Below are 12,248 nucleotides of genomic sequence, written 5' to 3' on the forward strand. Positions count from 1 at the left end.
CAAAAAATAAAAATAACCTTCACAGACAACTTAAGGATTAAAAAAATCATAATGACAGAAATACTAGCATTGCTTCTAGAATATTGCTTCAATTTATTCTTGACTAAAGAGAGGCAGAATGCAAATGCCCATATTATAGGTCACGTTCATCAATAACATGAAAATAATCCGTTTCCAGTGGTACTATCTATCCAATTGCCTATTTGTATGATAGCCCTGTGTTTCCCCCTGTATATACTGTCAGATCCATTAATGCTGTGCTCTGTGGCACTGTGTCAGCTGCATCTGGAATTAACAACGTGTTGCAAGACGTGCCAGACTAACCCATTGAATTTTGGAGTGACTGCAAGCATGGCGTGAAAAAATACTTCAACCAAAAATTCAGCATATTCGCGGTCTTTCATCTGGCTGTAGGGTGCTCAGTCCCAGCTGTGCTGGAAACAAAACTTCATCTGCTTTCCTTGCTCTCTTGTCAGAGGATGATGCTAGTGTTGGAAGATGTAGACACACCCAGCGAACAGTGAAGACAGTCTTTTCCCATTCTTTCCCTCGTCCCTCTCACTGTAGGTGGTCATTCATCCTTTCAAGACAATTGAGCTCCAGATGATGAAGAAAGGCTTCAAGATGGAGGTTGGGCAATACATTTTTGTCAAATGTCCAGCAGTGTCTAAACTGGAATGGCATCCATTCACGTTAACCTCTGCTCCAGAAGAGGATTACTTCAGCATTCACGTCCGTATTGTAGGAGACTGGACAGAGGGTTTGTTCAACGCCTGCGGATGTGATAAGCAAGAATTCCAAGAGGCATGGAAGTTGCCCAGGTATGTACAAAGAGTCTCCATGGTAAAGTCAACCAACGCCTCTGATAGTTTAAATTTTGCTCAACCAGTTTGGTGGCACCTGTGATACAATCCTTAACTATTTCCATCATAGATGTAGGCCTTTGACAGCTCTTTACAGTTTCTTCCTATCAATCCCGCTTCTTTTCCTGACTAGTATTCAGACCAAATACGCATTGTAGCAGCAAATACCTTATCTTTTTACTGTTATTTTAAATGGTGCTAATAAATATCCGCTGTTGATTTATGAAGTGTACTTTCAATTTCAGGATAGCTGTAGATGGCCCCTTTGGAACAGCAAGCGAGGACGTATTCAGTTATGAAACTGTCATGCTTGTTGGAGCTGGAATAGGGGTTACCCCCTTTGCATCTGTACTCAAGTCCATCTGGTACAAATACTGCCACGACGCAACCAACCTAAAACTCAAGAAGGTACCCTACCTCTTTCCCAGAACCCATCTAATCGTTCGAGGGCTGACAGCACAAATTAAAACAGGCCCAGCAATGGTGATCTGGATCCAGACATACATGAGTCCTACAAGAGGACACAAAACTAGCAGCCAGGGAAGCAGGAGGGTCAAAAGCAAAACCATAATGAAAGGAGAAATAGCCTATGAGCAAAATCACACACACAAAGCCTGACTGTGGTTCTGGGGGTTTCCACCTGCAGTGGAGATGCTGCTCAACCGCTGTGAGAAACACAGAGTCCAAGGCACTAGTACAGCCCGTGCAAATGCTGCATTCCCTCCCTCAGCACAGAGAGAGCAACTGTATGGCAGTGGAAGAGCACTGCTACCATCCTCCTCTCCCCTCCTGCCCCTGGAAACTCCCTGTGCAGACATCTAGGAGGGTATTCAGAGAACAGAACTGGTTTTGTTACCTGGTTTAATTTACTTTGCCTGCCAGCAGACAGGGAGATAGAGTCTACCTCTAAATCATTGATTTATGTCTTAACAAACTGTTTTACAAGGATGTAAGTGGGGAAACGTCATGAACTAAAATGTAACCTGCAGGTGGAAGAGAAATAGGAAGATGTTTCCTTGTTCTTGCAATCACTCATTCTGTCTCACCACCCTCCCAGTGTCAAAACTCCTGAACAGCTTCAATACCAGCCTACCCACCTACTGAAGTGGTCAGGGCCACTTCCACAAGCACTCTGCAATCCTCAGTTTATGTCAGCAGGCATAAAACCAGAAACTGTAAGTGCCTATGTCCCCTGACAGCTCGCTCTTGTCTCTTCCAGATCTATTTTTACTGGCTCTGCAGGGACACTCATGCCTTTGAATGGTTTGCTGACCTCTTGCAATCTTTGGAGGCTCAAATGCAGGAGAGGAATAACGCAGAGTTCCTCAGCTATAACATCTACCTTACAGGCTGGGATGAATCTCAGGTAACAACATGGTGGAAAATATTGCTTACGTATGCGCTGAGGATGGTGTTAGCAAGTCTGTTATGTTTTGAGAAATGTTCAAACGGTCTTTATCCTGGGCTTCCACCCGGCTCTCAGAGGTTTTAGATGCAGACGGGCGTGTTACATGGGATCTGCTGCTAACACTCACTCTGACTTCCTTTCTGGTTTTCGCCGGGGAAAGCAGTCCCGGGAAGCTCTGGGAAGCAGTCCTTCCTCACCACGGCAGCCTTAGCTCACCATGCAAATATCTCTAAGACACCCAATACTGCTTAAAGCACAGCTAAGGGCATTTGGGACAGCAGCAGCTAATGCCAAAGTCTGAGTGACAGCTGCGTGTTTGACTCGGAACTCTCATGGGTTCTCCATCTGGTCCTAAGCGTGCAGGTAACTGTGGGGTACAAAGCAGCAGCTCTTCCAGGAGCCACTTGAGAATGTGTGATTGAGACAGGAAAGGTGCCTACTCTGGTACTTTCAGTGATGTTTTATTTTACTTTTATCTCTCTGTTGCAAAATCCACCATGTGCCTAAGATGCTGTAGCTCAGATAGATGGAGAGGGAGGGGTAGGAGCAAGGTAGGAAGGTATCACACGTGCAGTGGAAAAAAACAGGAAGGAAAGAAGAAAAGTCACACAATTTTTGCTTGGGGAGAAAGTTAGCTGCAACTTTTTTCTCGTATAAAAGGGCTGCAGAACTCCATGAGGCTGCACTTAGGCCTTTAACTGCATCTTCTCTTCCTGGCTTGGCTTTGCTTCCTAGCGTAGGTGGAATTTACACGGTGACGGTGGACAAGACCTCCTCATACGCATCAAACCTTCCAGAGAGCAAACTGGCAGGACCTCATTAAGGTCAAGGGAGTTGTATTATTGCACCTCAAGGGAAAGTTTTGTTTTAATTTTCAGCTTTATTTTACAGTTCTTACATTTATCCAGTTCATTGCAAAAGAAATGTAATTAATTGCTGTGTTCAATGCTTCATAGCTTTGACTCTTGAGATTGCCCAATCTGGGGAAGAGGACGAGATAGACACTTACAGTAAGGACTTTACCCATGTTGGTTTTCCTAGCTAAACATCATAAAATCCAAGTTCTCAGTTTGGAAATAATTCAGTGTGTATTGACATTATTATTTTTCTAACCGGACATAATGCGGCCATACCTAACTCCATCTTTACAACGTCCTTTGTGTTTCATTTCCCACAGGCCACTCACTTTGCGGTACATCATGAAGAGGAGAAAGATGTGATTACAGGCCTTAAACAGAAAACCTTGTATGGAAGACCTAACTGGGAAAATGAGTTCAAAACTATTGCAGGGCGGCATCCTGGGTAAATCCGTACAAATTGATGGTGTCTGTGGACTTTATCTAAATGCTGTAATAGCACAATTTTGTTCCTTTAGCTGTTAAAGTTTGAGGAGCATTTATTTTTCTAATAATCTCCAGGTATTTTCTATTCCTGGTTCAGCCATGGACATGATCTACGGTCTTGACCAAACCGTTTTAAACTACAATTTAAAAAAAATTCATCCCATTTTAGTGAGGTACTTCATGGAGTGTCTGATTGCTAACAGAAGTTCTAGGAAAAACACACCACATTATTCTGGCTGAAGTAGACAGGAATATCAGGAATATCTAAATAACTCAAAAAATATTTTCTACCTCAGAAGGCAAAGGCTGAATACGGATGACCTTTAGCTGTACACCCAGAATTAGTAGGGGGAAAAAAAAACCCCAACCAAATAGAATAGTTGTTTTCAAGAATTTGTGATGAAAGCTCGTTGAAGCTCTGTTTCCTCGATTCCACTGAGGTCAATTCACCTTCACTGATTTCTGCTGAGCTGAAATTTAGCCCATGATTTATTTTAGAAGTAGCAGTAAGTGCCTTGTAAGTTTTACGGTGTTAAAAGTTTTAAGGGATAGACATCCAATTCTACTTTAGTTCCTGTAATTGAAAACATTGAGAATTACAGAACATAAGATTAATTTACATGAAGAACATTCAGCTGCTCCATACCTAGTTCTTGACCATATTTTCATTTTCTTAACAGCTCCAGAATAGGTGTTTTTCTCTGCGGACCTGAGGGCCTAGCTGACACTCTCAACAAGCAGAGCATCAGCAACTCAGAAGCTGACCCGCGAGGAGTGCACTTCATTTTTAACAAGGAAAATTTCTAACTCCCAGGTGTGGGGGAGTCATTTTACACAAAGTCTAAAGACTGGATCTCTTTTTCTATTTGGAGTCTGGGAAAGACAGCCCAGCTTCTAATCTCAGCTACACTAACGCAAATCCCATTGCTTCTTGGGAATTATTTTGGCGCTGTGGTAGAGTGAAAGAGCCTTTTTTTACCTTAGGGAAGTTTGCTCCGCCCTCCGCCTGCTGGCGACTTAGTTCAATTCTATTTTCTTTGTCTGTGTGAGGGGATTTCCCCTCAATTAACCGCCGTTATCCTCCTGTAATTCACAATGTCTGCTGAAGGGTCTAGGAAGCCGTAAGCATTTGGCCACCAATTCACGCTGATAAAGCTTAATGCTATTAAAGTGTTGTAGCGTAACGCTTGCTATTATGCGACAGCTTATCCTGGAACAAGTTGGGGTTGGGGGAGGGTGACTGGGAAAGATTGTTCCTTACAAGAGGAAATCTCCTTTGCGCACCAACAACTTTCAAGCTTCCAAATACAAGCCTAAACGTCCTGTCCAAGAGCTAACGCAGGCGGCTGAAAAGCAGCTGTTCCTCTTTAGGAAAGGGGGGAGCTGGAAAGGAACCCCCTGGATTTCTGAGCCTTACCCCAGCTGCAGGGGGATGTCAAACCCAGTCCCTCACCCCGCATGTAAGGCATTGCTCGGCTGCTTCCAACGCTCTCAGTTTCACATCCTCAAATTCACAGCGCAAACGAAAAGAGGTTTTATGCTTTCAAGGCTGCCATTTCTGATGTTCAGGGCTGAAAAATCTGCTTGCGAAATGATTTAATTCATCCTTAAATGCATACAGTGAATTTGACCCTATTGCTTGGCTGTTCCTCTTTGATGGTGAAACAGGTTTGAGAAGAAAATTGTCATGTAGACAGTAGCTGGAATAGCTACAAATAAAGTTTCTGATGTGTACAAGACACCCATACACGGCACAAAATGTCTGTATGTACACTGGAGGTAACAGGTTCTTAAAAGAAAAATAAAAGGAACTGAAACTTTTAATACCAGCAGCATAGGAAAAAAATGAAAAAAACAAGTGTAAAAAGCCTTGAAAAACGCCCCAGTTTAGAATACCGTGGGTCTCCCATTCAGCCTAGTCACCCGCTTAGTGACTTTTAAACTCACAGCCAAGCCCTGTGATAGCTCCTACACAGCACGAGACCTTGCTGACGGGTCCTTCACGGTCACTGAGGAAAGTGGTGGTCTCCTTCTGCAATTCCAGATGAGTTTGTGCAGCTCTCTGGTTGCATGTAACATATTTTACACCTCAACTTGCCAGACGGAATGTGTTCTCCCTTTACACCATTTTTAAATGTTATCCAAGCACTCCACGCGACTTCAGAAGGACAACTTACCAGTTCCAATTTATTACTATCAGTTTCTGGCAAATGCTGGCACAGATCAACTCTTGGTGTGGAATTTTTCAGTTCTTTCCCTCAAAAGGCCCGTTTTTAAATTCACATAATTCTGTTCGAAACACACCTTTTAAATCAGAAAAGAACATAAGCAGAATTAAAGAAACTTCTGTGGAATAAAGAGTATTCCCACTGAAACATAGTAAGACTCTCATCCTATGCGGAGAGCACTGAAATATTTGCCTTTGATTTGAATGAAAATGTGATCAGGTTTTTACACTGTTAGTGGTCAAGGAGAAATTGCGAGGGCTTTAATGGAGACAGCATATTCACCATGTGAAGAGTTTTGGAGTCTTTTAATCTAGCCATTAATTTTCTAAACATTGCCATGACTGTTCTTAAAACCCCAGGGATCTTTCCTTACTCAGTCAGTTGTAATGATGCTTCCTGACCCGCACGCAGGGCCTTCCATCCAGTTCCACAAATTCCCTATTCAAACAAAAAATGCTCTGCTGATGGCAAGAAAAATAAGTTGCTGGCTTTTTAAAATAACTCTTACAACTAACGGAAGCAATTAAGAGTTTAGTTCAAAGTGACTGAAGGGAAAATTTGGCCCCGTAGTCTCAGCTCAGCATGTTTCCTCCCCTTCTTACATACTGTTTTCTCTGTCTTCCCATACGTAGTCACCTGAAATAAACAGTTAATTACTTCCTCAATATCCTTGACCTCCAGTTCACTGTAGTGAGTTCTGTAGTTGAAGACCCTGACCCTCCGGGGCGTGGGGCAGCTTTGGTTTCCATTGGCTGCATCTTGATTTTGGAAACTGGAAGGGGCTTTGGAGGGGGCTCGGCACCTGCCCACATTCAGGTAATGCACTGAATTGAGATCTCAACACGTACGCGCTGGGCATTGTCTAGTCTTCCTTCCTTCCTTCCTTCCCTGGTACATACTTGCAAAGCATGCACAAATGAAATCGCAGTTTTCCTAAGTTTTAACCTGCAGTAAAAATGCTACTCCGTCTGTTCACCATCATGTGCGCCCCAGGGCAAAAACCCCCTCGTTGCAAAACAGGCCTTCCTCTTTTCAGTCTTGTAAGACTTTCTCTGCTGGGTGGGGACTTTCTGCCTTTCAGTCTGCAAATGGTGGGTTAAACCAAACTAGAAAAACACAAAACAAAACAAAACAAAACAGTAGTTGCCTTTGAAACAAGAAATAATGTTGGGATCTCATTATGGCACTTTTTCTCAGGATCCTGCTCTATTTTGGGGTGTTCTTAGCAAATTAATGTTGACTGCTTCTATTTTTTCAGCTTTCAATGAGTTTCTGGTAGATTCATAGTCAGGTGTAAGCCCTGACACCTCAGACACGAAGGTACGTATGCTCGAAGGAAGTTAGGAGCATACATTAAGGTGCTACCGGTTATAAGCATTGGCATGATCGAGATCCTCATGTCTGACTGTGTACAACAGCGTCAGCTCCACAGACACAAGCCAGAGCAGTTATTTGTTTGTCATGAACCACACATTCATTTTTGCATTTCACGCCGACCGTAGCGATCCGCTAGTCTCATTTACATTCACCACACACAAACCAGCCCAGACTAGCAGCAAAATTAATTACGGTAGAGTGGAAAATTGTTGAGAGACTTGCTGAAAGCTTACAAATGCTTTCCAGCCCAGTTCTGCACCTCTGCTAACCCTTTCCACTGTCACTTTTCTAGCTGGCTAACTGGTGTATCTCTGCCCAGCCAGCTACCACCGCTTCCTCTCCATCCACCTTCTACAATTGCTGCTGTCACCTTTTCACTAATCACTCCTTCCGGCTCCCCAGCTCTGCAAGTTTCCCCAAAATCTCCAGCTCACACGGTATTTGTACCAACTTGGCAAGTGCGTGTGCCCTCTGCAAGTGCAGGGAGAGGCACGAGGGCTTTGCTCACAGCTCCAATCACGCATGTCTCACATATCATGATTCAGCTGCAACCTCCCCCGTCACTAAAAATAGACCAGGGCTGTACCACCTCTCCCTGCCCATTGTTTTTGTCCCCTCATGTAATATTCTCTCCCCCTGCTTAATGATTTTTATTTCAGATTCTATGATGAAGGAAATTTATGAGCTCCTCTGTTCTAGCACTTCAGCATGCATGGGTCAAATTGTGTACTTTTATCCTCTAAAACATGCCTGCACCTGCATTTCACCCTATATTTCATTTGCATTGTTCTGAAATGAGGCAAACAGCCAAAAAACTCACTCCCCCGCAAATACGCACCCACCTTCCGGAGCATTATTGTAGAGTGAGGGAGGGAAAGGCTAGTCAGTGGGGAGTCAGATTATCTCTCTCCCTTGGAAATTATGCTTTATAATTCTGGCAACAATTTACAAAGCAAAGTGCCCTGCAAATAACTCTTCGGTTGACTTTGCTTTGTCAACCAGTGTTAAGATCAGAAAACATGCAAATACTATTCTTCACTGGTTTTATGGCCTTTAGGACAAATAGATTGCGGTGACATCTCTGTTCAAGGGACCTTTGAAGTCAAGTGTAGATGCTTCTTCCGCTGGTTTTGTCTTTTCACGCTCCTGTGAGTTAGTCTGGACCATGCAAATGTCCAGGGTGTGCAGAGCAGCTCTGTAAAGTTTCTCTTTTGAATAATGGAGAGCACTGAGAAAATTCAGGTGGAATTTTTGGGGGGTCCAGAAACGGCACAGGGAAGAACTGGGACAAGGCTATCATTTCTTTGCAGTAACAGGTCAAAACGTATTTGCCCACACTGGTGTTGATAGCAGGACACTTTGACACCGCAAGTGTCCAGATTCACATCACAGACTCTCCACCCTTGTAGACCAAAGATATTTCTACCCTGCAGCCCCATGTAGCCAGGGCCTAAGTGAATATCCTGCAGGACAACCCAAGGCTGGGCAAGTTCCCATAAACAGCTGATGAAAACAGTTGCCGCTGTGGTTTTATTGCCCTCTCTGCCTTTTTTCTCGTATTTCCCTTTCATCTACGAAACCAACACTAGCTCAAGCCCGTTTTCAGGTGGCAAATTCACACAAGCCCTCTGAGACCTTGGCCTTGCCCAGACAGCAGCAAGGAAATAATCAGTAAAAACTGACAAACCAACTGTGAGAAACACTTTCTAGAGCCAATCCTCCTGAGGAGACAGAAAAAGAACCCTGTAGACTGTCGGCAGCTACCTTCTGCCTCAAAATGAAGAAAGTTCCTCTCTTCTATTAGCAATTAATGAAATACTCTCACTGTAATAGGGCTGCAAATGGTTAAGTAAATGTGTGGAACATTGTCCATCACTGTTATCTGTCTCTCCTGCATAAATTAAGCACTCAATAGCAAAAAGCTAACACTACAAGCCCAAACAAATAATGATAAAAGCAGTGTGTAAAGTTAATAAAACAAGCAACACGAGCTGCAATGAAATACTGCTTACAGAGGAACAATTCATGCTCAGTTACACAGTACTACTTCGCACTCACTTTACAGGAAACTCCTGAAGATTATTGTCTGTGCTTGGCTTCACGGACGAAGATTTGGGAAGGGCTTTCCCCACGCTCACTGCAAGCTCACTGATGGCTGAAAAGGCCAATGCGGGATAGGCAAGACCGGTCGCAAAGAGCACACCGGCAGGTCTCCTTGGGTGGAATAGTCGAGGCACGGTTCTTTCTGCGCTGTCTTTTCAGCTGGACGTGAGCCCTCATTTCACACCCCCTGGGGCAGACAGCAAAGCCCGTGTTGCCAACATAGCTGGGGAATATTGCCTCAAGTTAGCCATTGCGGGTGGTAATTTCATTAATGTCCCAATGCCTTTCTTCGCATTAACCTGTCAGACGATCAGCCAGTACCACTGCATCAGCCATCGTAATGAAAGAAGCGACAGTTAGGGGGCTGCAAGTCCGTATGCCATCTGCCCTGGCGTCACTGCCTGGGGCATACCAGCAGCTTTTCACTCAGCAACCGCTCTGAAGAACAGCTCTCCTCCAGGAGAACAGTGACGTGAGGGTTGGCATGAGCGCTACATTCCAGGCCCAACACAGTAGTATATTTAGAGCATTTGCCAGCGTTCCTTGTTGATAGCCTGCAAGAAGACAATATCCTATATAAGCCCTTTACGCACTGACTACCTCTGTAGGAAATTGTATGCCCTAAATCCTTCCGGGGCGATGGGGTGGTTAAGGGTAAGTTAGCAGGATACAGGAGGCAGTGACAGATTAGAGATAAGATCTGTGTAGTAACAGTTGGGGAGGGGATCTTGAACTGGCAGAAAGGGAACAGCAGCAATCAGGAAGGGAGATGATGAGAGCCACCACATGAATCTGGGCTTGTGAGGCTGGGGAGGAAAACTAGCATCGCCCAACTGTCATGCTGAAAAAAAAAAACCCAAAACCTGCATTTCTCAGACTTAGTCACAGGCGGTGATAGTACAGTCAGCTTACTACTAGGAAAATTTAACAGGTACACTTGCACTTATGTAAGCAACAGAAACTAGCCCCAAAACCAAGGAAATTATGAAAGCCCTTGTGTTACTTTCGCATCATTTGCGAAGCCTAAGCTGTAACCATTACGATGGCCACTTCCCCTTCAGAAGTAACAGATGTTCCCTCCTTGTTGAGCTCATGTTCACAGCCATTTAATTTGTTTCAAGATGCTGGGCCTTTCTCTTCTGCCCCTGCCAGCGGACAAAACCCCTGTTCATTGCCAGCTAATGGGGACAGCTTTTGCATTTTATAACTGCACAAGGAAGCTGTATCAGCAGAGAAAATACTGCTGCGGCGAGCTGGCAAACCACTGCCTTACGTGCCAAGTAGGTATTTATTCCTGACAAGGAAAGTGTCAGTGGGAAAGGGTGCCCAGGACTGGCCTTTGCATGGCTTGTAAATGCCACACAAGCTGCAAAGGGAACTTCTCACCTTATTTGTCTTGTTCTCCACCCAACTCAAGAATACCCTCATCCTTCAAAAAAACTAATCAAAACAGTTCCTTGCTAAAAAAAAAAAAATAATTAAAAAATACACCTACCATCCCTTCTTCTCTTCCATCTGTAACTGAAAAAGTATCTTACGCGACAGCCAGTGCTCCCATTTTCATCTTAAACCTTCTCCTGTCTGACTTCTATCTCAGTGCAACTCTCAGAATGCTACGATTAAAGTTTCTAAGCAGGCCCTCAGTTGTTGTTGCCAGCACCAGCATGATCTTCCTCGGAGAACTTCATCTGTCCCCAACCTGAGAGAACCATCGGACTCAGATTCCTCTCTAGGGCCCCTGGTTTTAGGGTGGCTAATATTGCTTCTTTGTGTTCCACGGACTGCCTGTGTCCATCCTCCGCAGTCCTCCTTTTGCAGTCAGACCGAACAGCTTTCCAACAGTAGCTGAGCCTTTCTTTTATGTTTGAATAACATCCACAACAGTGGGGCACTGATCCCAACTTAGCGCTTCTGCGTGATGCAGTAATAATAACATCATTATAATACCAATACTACTACTATTGCTGTTATTATGGAGAACCAGGATCACACATTCTGGTGGCTACTGTTAGAGCAATTCCTAAGCTAGGTTTCCAACCTGGGTTTCTTTGTTTATTCTTCTCCTTTCTTAAAGAAATGAGATAGGAGCTGAGGGAATGAATGGATTACTAAAAAAGAGAGAGACAGAGACCATGTTTTATAAATTAATCTGCATTTCAGAGTTGGTCCTATGAGTTGGAGTTTGCCTCTCATTGAAATCATCTACCTCTGTGGAAAATAAAAAATAAATCTGCAGTTCTGTATTATTTCCTAAGTTTATTTTTCAGCTGTTGATGTTTACCCTGCTCCTTCACACTGCCTCTCTTCTTCGCTTTTCTCCATTTCAAGTTTCACTTATAAAAGAGGAAACGTCATGCAATCTTTTACAGGGTTGTACAGTCTCTTGACCAGCTCCAGTGGGTGAATGATGGAAGCTGGCAATATGTAACACTATTTCTATTTTTAATTCCCCAACATCTGCTCAGTATCAATAAATATAACTACTGTTGTGGTCTAATACATTAAGTGTCTCTTCTTGAAAGTATTTTTATAGTACCAACACTGAGATTAGAAGTATGTCATATATATAGCTAAGCACACGTACAAAAAGCTTACTTTTATAAGGGCAAACAGCTGATACAAAAATAGCCAAAGTCAGAAGACGGGTGGGTGACTGCCGCATGCACAGCCCGCAGCTGCTGCAGCAGCTCCAGAATTCCTGGTAGGGAAGTAAGAGCCTCTGTGGGGTTATCTGCTGGCTATCAACGACAGTTTGCAGTCTCATGTTTCCTGGCGGCTACGACACTTTCACAGAAAACGCATGTTTCGAGACGAAAGGCATAACCACAACTGCCCCGTGCTGTTTGGTAAGAAAGTCCCTGTTACGTGTCACCACGGAGCCCGAGCGGCGCCGCGGAGCGCGGCCGCCTCCTCCCGCAGCGCCACC

General features: G+C 44.0%; 1 protein-coding gene across 1 annotated transcript; it reads left to right on the top strand.

The window, feature by feature from the left end:
- Window positions 1–567: 567 nt before the first annotated feature.
- On the top strand, window positions 568–4,608 carry LOC104488326 (cytochrome b-245 heavy chain; the record flags this gene model as incomplete). The annotated part of the gene is made up of 5 exons (XM_010143512.1): window positions 568–821; window positions 1,109–1,271; window positions 2,083–2,229; window positions 3,449–3,573; window positions 4,295–4,608. Coding segments are annotated over 5 exons (816 nt in total), but the record flags the coding sequence as incomplete, so codon positions are not given.
- Between the last annotated feature and the right edge of the window lie 7,640 nt (window positions 4,609–12,248).

This window comes from Buceros rhinoceros, unplaced genomic scaffold, assembly GCF_000710305.1.
Source record: "Buceros rhinoceros silvestris isolate BGI_N320 unplaced genomic scaffold, ASM71030v1 scaffold43409, whole genome shotgun sequence".
In the NCBI taxonomy this organism is placed as follows: Eukaryota; Metazoa; Chordata; class Aves; order Bucerotiformes; family Bucerotidae; genus Buceros; species Buceros rhinoceros.